Genomic DNA, 18,238 nt, shown 5'->3' with positions numbered 1-18,238 from the left:
TTTGCCAAACGCCGCCATTTCCTGTCCAGGTGAAAGAAAATGGCAGCCATTTGCTTGTAATTGTGTTCATGGGGGAGGGGGAGGGCTGAGATCCGAGTGGCCTCCCTCCCCCATCTTGTAGTTAGCAGTGAACAATAAGAGTTTACGGCGGACGCTGTTGCTTTCAAGAACCCTGTTGGTCCAACTCTCCCCATCACTGGATGTTTTGGGGGCTGGAATTTGTGATTCCCCCCCATAGTCCTTTCTCCTCTCTACGACAAGGAAGACACAGAAGGGTGTGACACCCTTGTACACTGACACAGTGTGACTCAAAATTGAGGAAGACCCTGGCCTCTTTCCCGACCCCTTTAAAACACCCGTGTCCACCACCATCCCCGCCTCCCATGATTGGGAAGCTTTGACGACACCCAACTACACTGTCACAATTATTATTATTATTATTATTTTTGCCATGGGTTTGGGTAGGGACTTCAATTGGGTAGCTGGCGCCCCTCGTTTACACAGACCACAAAACAACATCCTTCTCTCGGACAGAGAGAGCAACGAAACGAGACCGAAGGATAAAATCAGTTCACAAGGACTTCCCATCCGGCAGAGCCCTTTCCCCACTCTTCCCCCCCCCACGGGAGCTGGTACCCACACAAAGTAAGCGGATCCAGGTGCAGACCCCCCACCCCCAAATTCGTCCAAATCACGAGAACCCAAGTAAGAGATTACCGATTCTTCAAAAATCACTCGAGAGATTGGTACTCGTTTGTCCAAATCAAGAAGGAGCCGAGTTACGAGGACCGATTGCTCCGAATCAGGAAAACTCAAGTTGCCGGTACCAAATGCGTCTGAACGAAAAGGATCCAAGTCAGTTACCGCTTTCTCCAAAACCTGGATCCGAATAACTGGTGCTCAAAATCAAGAGGACTCGAGTAATTTTGGTACTCATTTGTCCATATCAAGGAGGATCTGAGTTACCTTGACAACCCACCCCACCCAACCCCCTTTTTTTTTCTGAATCAAGGAAATTCAGGTAATTTGTCTGAATGAAAAGGACCCAAATCACGGGTATTAATTCGTCCGGATCACTAGACCCGAGGAACTGATGCCAATTATCCAGAATTAAGAGGATTTAAAATAACTCGTAGCAATTTATCCAAACCGAGACTCCAAATTCCTAAGATTAATTTTTTTTTTCTGAATGAAGAGGATTCAAGTAACCAGCACCAGGTGGTTTGAAGATGATTTAAGGAAGGGGCACCAGATCAAGAAGACTTTGAAAGCAGAGACCCTTCCTTTTTTTTTTCCCAGGAGGACCCCTCCCCCAAGAAACAAAAGATTCTTCAAATAGCAGTGGCGTTATTGGAGGCCCACGGAGCTCCTGGACCTCTCCAAATGCGTCTTACTTAGTTCCTCGCTTCAATCATCTGGACTCTTTGGTCCTTCACCCCCTCCAGGATCCGATTTGAAGGAAAAGATTTCTCAATGGGAGGAAGGACCTACAAAGCACCTGTGGGGGTGGGTGGGTGTGTTTTACACTCCGGTGCAGTGTATGCTAACCTCCCAATTTATTGATTTTGGTTTTCTGTTTTTTTTTTGCACAAGCTGATTTTATCCTGGAGGCCGTAGCCCACAACGGGGACCCTCCTAAAGAACGCAGACCCATCCAATCCCTCAAACGCCCCCCTAACCCTAACCATCAAGACATGCCCACAACAGAAGGGGACAGGAATGGGAGACCTTTGGAAAGAAAGAAAGAAAGAAAGAAAGAAAGAAAGAAAGAAAGAAAGAAAGAAAGAAAGAAAGAAAGAAAGAAAGAAAGAAAGAAGGAAAGAAAGAAAGAAAGTCCAAAAGAGAGCACAGCATTAAAAGGAAAGAAAAAAAAGGGAGGGGGGAGAAGAGGGGAGGGAAGAGACACCCCCCCCTCAAACCAACAGCCCTAAAAACAAGCCAGAAGGAAGAAAGGAAGGAGAAAGGGAAGGGAAGGAAAGTAGCATTACCACTCATTCTTCAGCTCTGTGTGTTTAGTGTGAGCTCGGCAGGCTTAGGAATGTAGATACAAGCAAGCAGGAAAAGCTGGGGGGGGGCTTTTGTTGGTTTCCAAGGATTCCCAATGTTCAGGTGGGGGGGAAGTTCCCCCCCCCTCCCATGTGGTTGCAATGTTTTATACAAGTTCAAGAAGCATCATGAGCCAGCTGATCTTTTTATGCCCCCCCTCCTTTCTTTCTCTCTTTCTTTCTTTCTCTCTCTCTCTCTTTCTCCTTCTCCGTCTACCGTTAATCTCGGCCCTGCCTTTCTCCGTCCAATTCTTTCCTGGGCACGAGAGAAATGCCACAGACATATTGGGTGGGTGGGTTCCGTTGTCATCCAATGGTTGAGGCCGGGGTCCAATTGGCCACTACTTCTTCCTTTTCTTCCCCCTCCTCCTCCTCCTCCTCCTCCTCCTCCCCCCCCCTTGCTGCCCTGCCACCATTTCCCCACCCCTTCCCCTCTTAGATGAAATATTCCTTCTTGTCATCCCCGCCTGGTTGACCTCCCTCTGCGTTGATAATGGCTGTGTCGGCATCCGGGGCGTCGTCTGAGCCTTTGGCCTCGTGGGTCAGGTAGGTACCTGTGTGGGAGGGAGGGTGAGAAGGAAGGAAGGAAGGATGGTGATAGAGAAAAAAGGAAGGAAAATGAAGGGGAGGGAAGGAGAGAAGGAAGGAAGGAAGGATGGTGATAGAGAAAAAAGGAAGGAAAATGGAGGGGAGGAAAGGTGAGAAGGAAGGAAGGATGGTGATAGAGAAAAAAGGAAGGAAATTGGGGAGGGAAGGAGAGCGGGAGGAAGGAAGGGAGGGAGGGAGGAAGGAAGGGAGGGAGGGTGAGAGGGTGAGAAGGAAGGAAGGATGGTGATAGAGAAGAAAGGAAGGAAGATGAAGGGGAGGGAAGCAGAATGGGAGGAAGGAAGGTGAAAGGGAGGGAGGGAGAAGATACAGAACAAAGGAAGGAAAATGGGAGGGAGGGAGGAAAGAAGGGAGAGAGGGAGGGAGGAAGATGGAGGAAATGAGGGAGGGAGGGAAGGAAGGAAAGTGATGGAGAAGGAAATAAAAAGGAGAGGGGAAAAAAGGGAGGAAAGAAAATAGGGAGGGAAAGAGGGACGGAGGAAGACAAATGAGAATTATTTGCCTCAGTTCCTAGGTAAAAAAGGACCACTTTTTTTTTTTGCAAATCTTCCTTCTACGGGCAGATAAAACGGAGGAGCATTGGAAGCCCTAACTTATTCCTGCGTCTTAGGCCAAGCGCCTGGATTTTGGCCAGGTGACCACGGGGTTGCGGCCGTGGCCGTAAGCCCAAGGACTGGCCCTCCGTGACTCCTGTCAGGGCCCTTGTAAACTTCGGATGGTGGCTAAATGAGTGCCTGTTAAGTCCAGGACTTCCTGTAGGACTCCAATCTGGGCAACTGATTGACCGAGGCCTCTGAAGAACAGCGAAGAGCCGGGGCAGTGTGTTCTGTACCAGCCTGCTACCGGCCCTGCAGAAAAGGCAGGGACAACCCCTTTTTACAAGAAGGCAAGAGGCTGGAATTACGCCTGCCAAATTTATTGCTACAAAAACAAATAGAACAAGACACGAACCATGAAACAGGAGCTTTTCAAGCGGTTGCCTTCAGCAAACCAGCCCTCCCACGCATTCCCCCTTTTATACAGTTCAGGGCGTGGCTTCTCTCTGCCTCCTTCCGAGGAGCCCCTTCCTCTGTTTACTCCTGAATGACTGCCTCCTGCGTCGGGCGTCCTTGAACAGGGCCAGCTGTGGGTCATCTTCATCCACGCTGTCAGGCTCACACAGCTGGGTCTGCGTCGTGACCAGGTGGGAGGGGCCTGGCTGAGGGCTCTGTGGAGCCTCAATATTATTCTCAGCAAGCTCTTCAACACCCCCCCTCCTCCTCCTCCTCTGAGTCGTCCGACCCAACTGCCGAACCCACAGGCTGACCCTGAATCACAACACAGTGGAACTCCAAGACACATGAAGATGGGACGGGAGAGGCCGAAGGGATAGGAGTGGGCTGGCCCTGGCCCTTACCTTTGTGCCGAATCAAGTAGTGTCCCAGAACGATGAGGAGGATAAGGAGGAAGAAGATGACGAAGGCTACCACGCCCCCGACAATGGCGTGATAGCTACTCCTTTGTGGCGTCATGGGACTGGCATCTATCCGGATGGAAGCAGAATGCGAGATTCAGGGGCCAAAGCAAAGTTTATTCACTCTCCCTTCTGCAAAATTACCTTATTGCTCGCTATTTCTGGGTTTCACACCCACGTACCGGAAGAACTTCATTTGTCTTTAGAGATGCTATGAAATTATCTTAGCAAGCCGGGATATCTAGGCTAGAGTATCCCGACAGGCCACTCAGAACATGGCTTGCTTGCTTCAGCTGCCACCTTATGGAAGCCTAGCCAGCAACTGGCCCAAATTTATCTACTGAGTTCAATAGCTAAGTCTTCTCAGTGCCTTAATCCTGTTTTTCTTGAGTTTGGCAGCTTTAAGATAGGTGGACTTCAACTCCCAGAATCCCCCAGCCAGCCACGCTACCTGGGGGAATTCTGGGAGTCAAAGTCCTCACATCTTAAAACTGTCAAGGGTTGAGAAACACCATGTTAATCCATAACTACCTTTGCTTGTTCGCTGCATTGCTCTTCGTAGCCAGAAACATTGTTATTATCACCATAGGTTTGTGCGTTTCTTTTTTTTTTTAAGAAAATGCACACACCACCACAAAGGTTACCCAGGGTGCAAATTTTTGCAAATAGCAGAGTTGAATTACACAGAAAATACAGGCTCAGCGTGTAAACGGATAGGTAGGCAAAAAAACGACAACAGTTAGCACAGCGTTGTGATATGCCTGGCAAGCTGCACAACTACCATTTGTAGCTGTGTAGTAACTTCACTAAATTAGTGAGGGTGTTTCCTCCATTGGGAACTAAGGTTGATCAAGAATTACGGCCATTTTCAAGTTTTTGGCCAAGATGAAATAGAAACCAAATACTCTGAGATTTTCTATTTTCATTTCCTGACTCTACAGAGCTAAAATGCCTCTTTGAGGGTTTTAATTTAGTTTCCCCCCCCCCCCCAAGTTTGTTGTTGCAATAAAAGTTGCTAACCAGGACAAATATGGATCTCTCTCCTTTCTTGTATCCCCCCCTGGTAGGCCAATCTCCATAACAAAATTAGGACCTTTTATTAGATTGCTCTAGATGAATTTTTAATAACTCTGGTATTGTCTGAAGTTAATTTTTAATGGAGTTTATTTGGGTTAGTGACCTTTCCAACCCCAGTGAATTTCTGCCTGTCCCTCGGTTGCAGAAAACTAGGCTGTAGTAGACAATAAGTAAAAGAATGTATAAGGGCTGGCACTTTCCTCACAACTGTCATTTCCACAACATCCCTTTGAGGTAAATGAAAGGAGCTGGCGTGGGAGGAGGGCGTTTCCTAGGAGTAGGGTTAAGGATTAGGGGCTGCCCCAAAGAAGAAGGGGGGGTCAAGCTCTTCTCCAAAGCGCCCGAAGGCAGGACAAGAAGCAACGGATGGAAACTAACCAAGGAGAGAAGCAACTTGCAGCTAAGGAGAAACTTCCTAAAAGTGAGGACAATTAACCAGTGGAACAACCTGCCTCCAGAAGCGGTGAATGCTCCAACACTGGAAGTTTTAAGAAGACACTGGACAGCCATTTGCCTGAAATGGGGATAGGGTCTCCTGCTTGAGCAGGGGGTTGGACTAGATGACCTCCAAGGTCCCTTCCAACTCTGTTATTCCCTCCCTCCCTCCCTCCCTTCCTTCCTTCCTTCTTTTTTAAAAATAAGGTTTTTAAAAAGAGACAGCCCTTTGAAATGGTCTAGGGCAGGGGTAGGCAACCTCGGCTCTTTTATGACTCATGGACTTCAACTCCCAGAATTCCTGAGACAGCATAGTCCATGAGTAGGGTCTCCTGCTTGAGCACTGGGTTGGACTAGAAGACCTCCAAGGTTCCTTCCAACTCTATTATTCCCTCCCTTCCTTCCTCCCTTCCTCCCTTCCTTCCTTCCTTCCTTCCTTCCTTCCTTCCTTCCTTCCTTCCTTCCTTCCTGGTCCCTTCCCACTCTGTTATTCTGTTAATAAGTCAACGAAGAGGCCGAGGGGCTACAAAACCTGGCTTACCGCTGACGGACAGGATGTATTTCGCAGAAGACCTGCCCACAAGATTGGAAGCATAGCAAATATAAGTCCCACTGTCGCTTTTGTTGAGGTTGGGGAAGGTGAGGATGTCATCCTGAGCATCTAACAAGGCCTCAACTCCATCCTTCTCCCACCTATATTCCTGAGGGCTGTAAGGAAAGGAAGAAGAGAGACGTCTCAAACGACTTCAGACAGATCCACGGATCAAAGAGAAGGGAAGATGTTGATTTTTTTTGGCTTTGTTGAGTCCCCGCTTAACAACCACTCATTTTGCAATGGTTCGACGTTACCACGGGCATGGAACAAGTGCTATAGGGCCCGTAAAACGAGGGTCTCCAACCTCGGCGACTTTAAGAGTGGTGGACTTCAATTCCCAGAATTCCTCAGCCAGCCTGTCTGTTTGAGGAATTCTGGGAGTTGAAGTCCTCAACTTCGCCTGTCTGTGGAATTCTGGGAGTTGAAGTCCACCACTCTAAAAATTACCAAGGTTGGAGACCCCCTGCTGTAAAGCACCCCCTGGTGGTCGCAAATGGTTCTGGTGCCCCCTGTGGTCACGTGACCACGTCGTCAGCTGCACAGCTGTCACGATGTTCTGCAGTCACGTGACCACCATTTGCCAAGGTTTCGCCCATTTCCAGCAAAAAAACACTCATTCAAATGAATCGGCTGCTTAGTCACCATGGCATTTACTGAACATCCACAGCATGAAAAAAAAAATGCCAGAAACTCACTTGCAGTCATCCGGTGTCTCAACTTATAATGCAATTTTGAGCTCAATTGTGGCTATAAATTGAGGAATATTTGTATTTTATCATTTCAATTTCTATAGTCACCCCTTGGAACTTGTCCCCGAAAAATTAAAAGAAACAATAAGAATAAAAGAACTGAAAAATAGCTAGGATTGATTCCACGGTCTGGCTACGATTAATTTTTATCTGCATTCCCACTCATGGCCCCCTTCAAAATATGCTTGCATCTGCTTCTTCGCTTCTAGTTTTATTTTTTTAATTTTACTTTATTTTATTTTTGCTGCTGTAGGACTTTTATTTGATCATAAACCATTTATTATTTTTTGCAGGGTACTGAAAACACACACACACACACACACACACACACACACACATGGTATGTAGGCAGCTGAAAAATAAAGGATCTCCAGGACTTTTTTTTTTAAAAGTAAGTTTGCAGTCCTCATGGTTAATGATGCGTTGAAAAAGCTACATATGCTATGCTTGGCTGAAAAGCGCCAAAGCCAGAAAAGTGCTTTTCCCAACAATGCTTCTTCTTCCAAAGCAGAGAAAAATTCAAAAAGGAAAACGCAAAATAAAAACAATTATGCAAATGTTCCTCATTTTAGCCTCCTTTACGTGGGCTGCCAAAGTTTGCCTCTCCTGGGTGTCTGTGCGTGCGTGGGAAGCTGCGAACTCAAAATCACAACTGTCCCACACAGACCCACCTGTTTTCAAAAGCAACTTAACTGTCAACATCCAACTTGAGGATCCAAATAAAATTCCCAAGTTCCGAAAATCTTACTCTTTATTGAATACACGGCGTGTCGAAACAAAACTAACTCTGAGGTTCCAACACCAATTCATAGATTTTAAACAATAGTTTTCCCAGCTTAAACCCCCAACGCCTTACTTAGTCCATATAAACAAGTTCACTTTGTTATGGGAACCATCTGCTTCAAATCCACACCTGTTCTGGTGTCCTTGAAAAGGTTTCAGGCTCTCACAGTCTTCAGCTGAATCGAAAAGGTTTCATTTCTCCATCTAACCCACACAAAAGCAACACACATACACACACACACCTTACTCTAAAGCCAAGTTGAAATGCAGAGGCAAGAAAGCTTGGTTTTCTCCAAGATCAAAAGCCACAAAACTGGAAGAAGAGGTCGGATAGAGGCTGGAGAAAAATAGCATTTTAAGAAAGGACAGGACACTTACATCGGATTCCCTTCTCCTTTGCATTGAAGCACTAAGCTGTCCCCTTCTTGTGGACGCTCCGGTTTGGATTCGATTTTTGCCGTTGGTTTGTCTGCGGAGAAGACGACCAAGGAGAAGAAAGAGGAAGATTATAGGTGGCCCTCGACTTACGAGAATGAGCCTGAAATTCCTGTTGCTAAGCGAGACATTTGTTGACTGAGCTTTGCCCCATTTTATGACCTCTCTTGCCACAGCTATTAAGTGAATCACTGCAGTTAAGATAAGATGGCCACCTGGTTGTAAAGTGAATCCGGCTTCCCCATTGACTTTGCTTATCAGAAGGTCGCAAAAGGGGATCACGTGATCCTGGGATGCTGAGACCGCCATAAATACGAGTCAGTTGCCCAGCATCTGGATTTTGATCATGTGATCCTGGGGATGGTTCAAAGGTCGTAACTGTGAAAAGGGGTCATAAGTCACTTTTTTCAGCGCCATGGAAATTTTGAACGGTCGCTAAATGAACGGTTGTAAGTCAAGGACCACCTGTATCTGGCTGGACAACTATTGATTATTATTCTTTATTGGGTTTATTAATCCAGAGATGAGTCATTCCATTGACATCTGCATCAAAGCCTTCCTTGCCAGTTTCTCTCTTTGAACTTTTTAAAAGATATTTTTAATTAAAAATAATAATCAATGGGATGCTGACATGCTGCAAAGCAAGGCGATTCTTTTTATTTATTAAAAGCTGCTTTTGCACCCTCTAGGTATTCCAGAGTGGCCTGCCATAGAATCATCCTCGTTATTTCAAGATCACAGTCTAGAACAGGGGTCTTCCAACTTGGCCCTTTCATGACTTCTGGACTTCAATTGCCAGAATTGCTCAGCCAGGCACACCTGGCTGAGGAATTCTGGGAGTTGAAGTCCACAAGTCATAAAAGGGCCACGTTTGAAGACTCCTTGGTCTAGAAAGGCGCAACATTAAAGGAAAGGTAGAGAGGGAGGGAGAAGGAAAAATGAAGAGGAAGGGGAAAGGCAAACGAGACAACTCAATTTTGAATTGTGTGTTTATGTGTGTGATTTTCTTTAGAAGGCTGCAAGAGTTCTTGTCATTTTTATTTCAAGAAGGCCTTTTAGGGAAATTAAAAATGGGGGCAATTCTGGGAGTTGGAGTCCGCCTATCTCTAAGTGGCCAAGGCGGACAAACAGTGTGGAAGGCTCAGAATGGAAATGTGTTTGAATATTAGTAGCTTGGGCTGGTAATTCGGCTGTTGCTTTGATCTCCGAGTTTGGCGATTTGGCTGCAAACCTTTCATCTCCATTCAGGGGGACCTCTTCAGTGTGCTTTGAGTTGTGCTTGTCTGTCAGAGCACTGGCCTTTGAATACCTTTTTGTGTGATGCAAATGCTGAGTCATGGTCTGGCTTTGGTCTCTTTGATTGGTTGTTTGTTGTTGCTGGGCCCACAGCCTTCGGTGTTTAAATATCGTCTGTGTGATGCAAATGGTGTCGTTTGTTCAGTTGCTTCTGAGTCATGGTCTGTTTTGTGCAAAAATCACACACACCCCAACAAGAAATCAGACCACGTCCCAACAACAACTGCCATCCAAACAAACAACCTGAAACCAGACTCGAAACCAGACCAGACCAAACGAACAAATGCCACTGGCATCACACAGATGATATTTAAAACACCAAGGACTGTGGCCCAGCGACAACAACGAGCCAGTCAAACAGCCCGAAAACAGACCATGACTCAGCGACATGCGGACAACAACATCCACACCAATTTGCATCACATTAAAAAGGTATTCAAAGGCCAGTGCTCAGACAGACGAGCCCAATTCGAAGCGCGTGGACGATGTCCCCTCGAATGGAGATGAAATGTTTGCAACCTAATTGAACAAGCTTGGAGATCAAAGCAACAGGCCAGGCTCAGAACTGACGCTGTCCTAATTCGGCAAGGTTTTGAAATAAGTCACGGGCTTTTCCCGAGTCACATACAAAAGACGGAGAGACGCTGCGAGGCGGACTTCTCAAAGATTTGCAGAGAGGAGTGGTCCACCGTGCACGTAACATCTGCTCCATCGTCCTCTTTGCCAACCATAATTTCTACTTGGCTGCTGACTGTAAACGTTTTCCCGTTTGCATCTTTGGAGACTTCCAACGACTGGCCTGTTTGGGAGAGAAAGAGAAAAACAAACAAAGAAACTTAAGATTGGTGGCTTAGGAGGATGCAGCAAAAGGAGATGAAATGATTTCAGACAGAAAAGGTCATCCAAACAGATAAGAAAAAAGAAAAAAGAAAAAAAGGAAAATAAAATAAAAAATAAAATTTTTATTGTCGTGAATGAAATTCTGTTGCTTGCTCTCAAAAGTTTCCACCCACAAAACACACATTTAAAACATACTATATACAACACATGTATAAGCCTACACCCTTACATATAAATAACATATAAATATTAATCCCTGTCCATCTTGAATACGTAGCGGAAAGAGGACGCTTTAGCATTCACAAGCTTAATACTGTAAATACAGTGTTTGATTCTGCATCAAAAACATGCTGAGTGGATAGTTTCTGATCTAAAAAATTCAACTCGCGAGTCAACAAAGTCATCTCAAGGATCCTGATTTTTTATTGCGGGGGGGGGGGGCGGAGGGGAGAAATCAACACTTACAAGAGGGCTTTTTATTTATTTAAAGCTGGTTTTGCCCCCTCTCGATATTCCAGAGTAGCCTGCCATAGATTCATCCTCATTATTTCAAGATCACAGTCTAGAAAGGCGCAACATTAAAGGAAAGGTGGAGAGGGAGGGAGAAGGAAAAATGAAGGGGAAGGGGAAAGGCAAAATTGAGACAACTCAATTTTGAACTGAGTGTTTATGTCTACGATTTTCTTTAGAAGACTGCAAGAGTTTGGGATTATGACTAAAATTCTATTCTATTCTATTCTATTCTATTCTATTCTATTCTATTCTATTCTATTCTATTCTATTCTATTCTATTCTATTCTATTCTATATCCACTCTTATTTCTATTTCATTCTATTAGTCCATTCCATTCCATTCCATTCTATTCCTATTATTCTCTATTCTATTCTATTCTGTTCTGTTCTGTTCTAATTCTAATTCTAATTCTAATTCTATTCTATTCTATTCTTATTATTCCCTATTCTATTCTATTCTATTCTATTCTATTCTATTCTATTCTATTCTATTCTATTCTATTCTATTCTATTCTATTCTATTCTATTCTATTCTATTCTATTCTGCCTGGCAAGGTAAGCTGTACATTCTCAAACTACAAAATCAAGTATTTATATATTGGCATGTAATTTAACACTACTTAGAGATAATTGACGTACAGATAATTAACCTGGCCACAGGTTATTGTATGTTAAGGGTCACTGGTTTAATAGGCTTTAAAGAAAGACGGAGCTAAATCCAGTCAATATAGAATGGTAAAGGTAGGGCTCTTAATTTTACAAAAGCTTCATTAAAACCTTGACTACACCTGGGAAACAAACTGGATGACCCAATCTGACACCCTACTTTGGTTTTTGACTAGCATGTTTGTGGCTTACCTGTCAAGACTCTATTCCCTTTATTCCATCTAAGCTGAGCAGCTGGTTTACTGCCAGAAGAGGCACACGTCAACAGGGCTACGTCTCCTTCCCTAAGAGGACCTGAGTAACCCGAGATTTGGGGTTTCTGTGGGATTCCTGAAAGAGAAGAGGACAATGAGGACTAGTGACATAGAGTATCCCAGAGAAGACGCGCTTTGAAGTGTTTGTTCCCAGAAAGGACAATGCCTTTGAGCTTGGAGTGAAACTCTAGCTCTGGGATGGGATGAGATCTCTCCTGCCTCCTTATTAAATTTTTCATAAGAATAGAATAGAATAGAATAGAATAGAATAGAATAGAATAGAATAGAATAGAATAGAATAGAATAGAATATAGAATAGAATATAGAATGGAATGGAATGGAATGGAATGGAATGGAATAGAATAGAATAGAATAGAATAGAATAGAATAGAATAGAATAGAATAGAATAGAATAGAATAGAATAGAATAGAATATAGAATGGAATAGAATGGAATGGAATGGAATAGAATAGAATAGAATAGAATAGAATAGAATAGAATAGAATAGAATAGAATAGAATAGAATAGAATAGAATAGAATAGAATAGAATAGAATAGAATATAGAATAGAATATAGAATGGAATGGAATGGAATGGAATAGAATGGAATAGAATAGAATAGAATAGAATAGAATAGAATAGAATAGAATAGAATAGAATAGAATAGAATAGAATAGAATAGAATATAGAATATAGAATGGAATGGAATGGAATGGAATGGAATAGAATAGAATAGAATAGAATAGAATAGAATAGAATAGAATAGAATAGAATAGAATAGAATAGAATACAATACAATACAATACAATACAATAAGGAGAGAATAGAACAGAATATGAATATGAATATTAGAAATAGAAGTAAGAATAGAATAGAATACAATACAATACAATACAATACAATACAATAAAATACAATACAATAAGGAGAGAATAGAACAGAATATGAATATGAATATTAGAAATAGAAATAAGAATAGAATAGAATAGAATAACACAGCTGGAAGGGACCTTGGAGGTCTTCTAGTCCAGCCCCTTGCTCAAGCAAGGAACCCTATAACATTTCAGACAAATAATCTCATGTTTGGGATGTACAAAACAGGTCTTCCATTCCTGGAACATTTCAGTCACCCCCAAAAGTATACGTGTTTTTTTCTCTGGGAATCTGCAACTCATGTCCCTGTATTCAGAAGCATTCTGGCAGTCCTTGACTTACAACTATTCATTTAGTCACCGTCCGAAGTCACAGCAGCACTGAAAAAAGGGACTTGGGACCAGTTTTCACACTTACAACCGCTGCAGCATCCCCACGGTCACATGATCATAACTCAGAGGCTTGGCAACTGGCATGTACTTATGACAGTTGCAGGGTCCCGGGGTCACGTGATCCCCTTTTGCGACCTTCTCACCAACAAAGTCAACGGGGAAGCCAGACTCACTTCACAACCCCGTTACTAACTTAACAACGGCACGATTTGCTTAGCAGCGGTGGCCAGAAAGGTCGTAAAGTGAGGCAAAGGCCACTCAACAACTGTCTTGCTTAGCCACGGAAAATCTGGGCTGGATTCTGGCCGCTAAGTCGAGAACTACCTGTATTTCCCAGACAGGAAAGGACTGGGGTTTTTCCCGATGGAGGCCGCCCCCCCCAAGAACTTAGAAAGACTGAAATGTTCCAGGAACAGACCCCCCTGTTTCGGACAGGGCTTGCCACTGACCCCTTGGCCTCACCCAACACGGTGACCATCGCTTTCGCAGTCCGGACGGGCCGGGTGAATATCGTGCAGGTGTACTCTCCCTCATCGGCCAGCGTGGTGTTGTCAATGCTGATGCTCAGCTCGTTGGCTGTCGAATTCTCCAGCTGGATTCGAAGGTCTCGCAACGCTGGGGGGAGGAAGCAGGGCGAGTTAGAGAAGGGGCAAAGGGGTCATCTTAGGCCTGTCTGCCTGCCTGCCTGCCTATCTATCATTATCTATCTATCTATCATCTATCTCTATCATATCATCTATCTATCTATATCATCTATCTATCTATCTATCTATCTATCTATCTATCTATCTATCATTATCTATCATCTCTATCATATCATATCATCTATCTATCTATATCATATCATCCATCTATCTATCTGTCTGTCTGTCTATCATATCTAATTTATATAGCCCATCGCATCAAAAATAATATTTTTTCCTTCCTTCCTTCCTTCCTTCCTTCCTTCCTTCCTTCCTTCCTTCCTTCCTTCCTTCCTTCTTCCCCTGTCTGTCTATCTATTTATCTATCATTTATATAGCCCATCTCATCAAAAACAATCTTCCTTTCTTCCCTTCCTTCGTCTCCTATCTATCTATCTATCTATCTATCTATCTATCTATCTATCTATCTATCTATCTATCTATCATCTATCTATCTATCTATCTATCTATCTATCTATCTATCTCTAAATTATATAACCCATCTCACTGAAAAAAACCTCTGGGTGTCATATAACAAAGCTAACACAGTGAACAAATACATACAACCACATATTGCTATTTGTTATAAAAGGCTATAAAAATGGAACAAAACAAGGACATTTGTTTACTGCTTTCAACAGCAGTTGAAAAAGTTTAGATTTCCCCCCCCCCTATCCTGGAAATTTGGTATATGTCGAGATTCTAAGCCTCATCTAAAATATAAAATCAGGGAAAGCTCTAAAGTGCAAAAAAAATCTCTTTTTATACATTAAAGCCGAGTTTCTCAAGCTTTTCTCAACTCTGAACTTTAAGATGAGTAGACTTCAACTCCCAGAATTCTCCCAAGCCACTGCATTGGAGTGGCAAAGCTTGGGATTACCACTAGAGGACAGCAAAGAGATAGGAAAACTATCTCCTTGCTGCCATCTAGTGGTCATTTCAGTGCTAGTACATCGGACTCCGAGAATTCCCATGGCTGGCTGAGATGTTAAAAGTTGCTAAGCTGGAGAAACACCGCTGTAGAGAATTTCACAGCTGTAATTACAGGGAATCACAAAGAATGCTGAATTTGTGGCAGTAAAAAAAAATACACACGCTGGAGGGAATTGCATGCTCCAGTTGAAGGCGTGAAGTCTGTGATTAGGGGAAATTTGTGGCAAACGAATCAGAAAGAGATTGCAAATTGTTCAGAACCGCCTGTATTTGCGTGGATTCCAGATCAAAATACTGCAACCTCTTTCTGCATGACACTTCCTTAGGAGAAAGACTGTTGCAGAAGGCCTTCCTGCTAACACTCATCTTCACGCCTTCAGACAAACAAACAAAAGTTGGAACTAGCAAGCTAAGGCTTCAGTGAATTGCTACAACATCCCTGGCTGCAGACAGAAGGAAACAAAAAGGCCAAATTTAAGGGAAACCCCCCCCCCCCAAAAAAAAAACTTCTCCCCAAATCAAAACGAAGAAAAACGACCTATCCACAACGTTGTAAATACTATTAAAAACAGAGTGACATGACATGACATCCTTGGAATTTACAGTATGGAAATCAATAGGCTTTCCTCTTAGATTTATAGGGCTGGAGCATCATTCATCAATAAATCATTGATCACATTCAGATAACATCTCTGCAGTTCAACAAATTAAGAGCAGCAAGTGTCTCTCTCAACGCCAAGCCTGGAGCAAAATTATCAGTTTGGGACTTCTCACAGAGCTGGCTTCGTTTGAGGATGGCAAGAAGAAAAGAAAAAAAAAGTTTAATCTGTTTAACTTTGGGCGTACACACAGACAGGGCTGCAGGTCTGTAATGCATAATAAGAACAGAATAGAACAGAATAGAAGTGAACAGAATATGATGGAGGGGTATTTGGGGCTGGCTTTTGGGAAAGAACTAGGCAAATGTGTCGAGAATCCAGACAATATTAGACAGTGAAAACAATAAAGGAGAATATTTGTAGCTCAGGGTTGACATGAGGTGTCTTTGATGCTTCGCTGAGCTGGGTGGTTTTCTTGGAGACGTTTCATGACCCAACGAGGTAACATCATCAGTGCTAGAAGGGATGGAATGGAATGGAATGGAATAGAATAGAATACAACAGAACAGAACAGAACAGAACAGAACAGAACAGAATATAGAATATAGAATAGAATATAGAATAGAATAGAATATAAAATAGAATATAGAATAGAATAGAATAGAATATAAAATAGAATATAGAATAGAATATAAAATAGAATAAAATACAACAGAATATAGAATAGAATAGAATATAGAATAGAATAGAATGTAAAATAGAATAGAATATAGAATATAGAATATAGAATAGAACAGAATAGAATAGAATTGGAAGGGACTCAGTTGCCAAGTGTCCAAATTCTGGTCACATGACCATGGAGATGCTACAATGGTTGTAAGGTTGAGGACCAGTCATAAATAACATTTTTTAGGACCACTGTAACTTTCAATGGCCACTAAAGAAATGGTTGCAAGTCAAGGACCATCTGCGGCTGTCATTCATGGTGCTTAAAAAAGGAGAATCTGCCTTTCACACCAAACCCAATTAGATTTATTTTATTTTATTTTATTTTATTTATTTTTATTACATTTATATCCCGCCCTTCTCCGAAGAATCAGGGTGGCTTTGTGTGGCCCCAAAATATCTTGTTTTCGGTTTAGACCAAGCCACCCAAAATACAAAGAAACAAAAATCTCCAAGATTTTCAAAGTAGCTGACGATGTCGTGCTCTTTTAAGCAAATGGTTCGTTTTGCTTTTTAAACTCCCGTTTCAAATATGGCCCTTTTCAAACTCGTTAGTCGCCCCTGGTAGTGAGAAGGAGGAGGATCCTGAGAAAATATAGATTACATCCACCATAAAAATGTCTTGTGTTCGTAGCATATTAATAGCTTCAAGGTGGAGAAAATAAATTCTCCTTGAGGAGGGAAAAAAATATGTTTCGCTGGTCACTGGGAGGCCATTTCGAGTCACCGCAGGTGAGCGGGAAAACCAACATCTTTAAGGTTTGTTTGCAGATAGTCCCTTATCTCCTTTACCCAGGCAGGAGAAATCCCCATTGAAGCAAATGCTCTATTTCCTCTTATTTGACAGAGCTGGGATTTTCAGAGAGGCCTCTGGATTTTTACCTTTCCCTCCGTGACGTCAAGAAGGGCTTGAAGGCAGATTTGGACACCGAAAACTGAGGGGGTTGCAAATGCCCCAAAAATATAAAGCGCGACAACAGAAGCTCGGTTTGCAAGGACCTGGTTCCAAATTGAGCCAGAGGGATTTGGCTGGCAGCTAATTGCATTTGTTATTGGCGCCTCTGACAGTCTACAGCGTTTCCCGTCGTTGGGATTTAAGGACGGGGACGGATAAATCATGGTAAATAAATTTGGGGACTGTCGCCGGGCAGCGGACACAAGCTGGGCTGCGATGCCGTCGGCGTTACCTCGTTTCTCTCCGAAGTAGAGCGTCTGCTGAGCAGGATTGGACCACTGGAGCGAGGAATCTTCTGGATCCTCCACCTTGCAGGAGAGGATCACCTTGGAACCCGCCACCACGACTTCATCGGAGGTCACCGGTTGGCTACCTGTAAAAGAGAGATTAGTCACTTGATGGGACTCCTTGAAGCTCGTTCGGTCCCTCTCCGCCCAGCCAAGAGAATCCCTGAAACCCATTTTTTTTTTGCCAGCGGGGGGAGTGCCAGCCTCTCCGCCTCTTTAGCTTCCTTGAGGACTAGAAGCTTAGGTCAACCTTGGATGCCAGCCACTCACTCTTCCCCCCCTCACCAAGAGAATCCCTGAAACCCACTCAATTTTTTTTTTAACCAGCGGGGGGAGTACCAGCCTCTCCGCCTCTTTAGCTTCCTCGAGGACTAGAAGCTTAGGTCAATTTTGGAGGCCAGCCAACTCACTCTTTCTTCTGCTTCCCACAGCTATTTGACCAGTGACCAGCAAAAGAACCAAGACTCTTAGCAGCGCTAGAGCAAAACAAGAAAAGCTTCCTTTCCTAGCTGACCCCTTACATATCCAAGCCAAAGCATTTCATTGCCCCCCTCTCCCCGTTCAAAAATGCTGGGGGCGTCTTCCACTCAGCACATTCTGCACCGCCTACTTAATCCAGGAAACGCAGCTCATGCCCCCCAGTTCCCCCCCTCCTCTGCCCCCACAGCTGCCCATCCTCTCAAGGACTGGAAAACGTCTCTTGGCCGGGTCCCCAAACCCGGAGCTTCTGCTGCTGCCACCCGCCCCCCTCCAACAAACAACCATCCCCTTGTCTGCCCCTGTGTTGCTATTCAGACGCAGCCCTTTGGAAACCGCCACACATGGAAGCTTCCAAAACCCTTCGCAGGATGGGGCCGGCCTTGCCAAGGAATTCCGGCAAGTGGGCGCAAGCAAGATCAGGCTGGGTCCAAACGGCTAGATTAAATTTCGGAAGCTTCCTCCCCGCCCTCCGCCCCCCACCCCCAGCACGGTAGGGAAGGGTCCCGAAACTGTCAGAGGAATAAGGGTTCCTAGTGGGACGCTTCCGCAGCAAGAGCTGGGGGG

General features: G+C 43.9%; 1 protein-coding gene across 1 annotated transcript in view; it reads right to left on the bottom strand.

Moving 5' to 3' along the window:
* Nucleotides 1-781: 781 nt before the first annotated feature.
* The window catches only part of CADM3 (cell adhesion molecule 3), a 74,771-nt gene continuing 57,314 nt past the window's right edge, over nt 782-18,238 (bottom strand). The window contains exons 2-9 of the mRNA XM_083374019.1: nt 17,140-17,280; nt 13,474-13,626; nt 11,685-11,822; nt 10,103-10,273; nt 8,122-8,212; nt 6,158-6,324; nt 4,048-4,173; nt 782-2,599 (exon numbers count right to left, since the gene is read on the bottom strand). Coding sequence (XP_083230145.1) covers nt 2,481-2,599; nt 4,048-4,173; nt 6,158-6,324; nt 8,122-8,212; nt 10,103-10,273; nt 11,685-11,822; nt 13,474-13,626; nt 17,140-17,280 — 1,106 coding nt within the window. The 3' untranslated portion in view covers nt 782-2,480. The remainder of the gene's footprint in view (nt 2,600-4,047; nt 4,174-6,157; nt 6,325-8,121; nt 8,213-10,102; nt 10,274-11,684; nt 11,823-13,473; nt 13,627-17,139; nt 17,281-18,238) is intronic.

The sequence above is a fragment of the Vipera ursinii genome, assembly GCF_947247035.1.
Source record: "Vipera ursinii genome assembly, chromosome: 15".
Taxonomy (NCBI): Eukaryota; Metazoa; Chordata; class Lepidosauria; order Squamata; family Viperidae; genus Vipera; species Vipera ursinii.
Note: the sequence above shows the minus strand (reverse complement) of the source record. Positions and strands in the feature narration are given on the sequence as shown.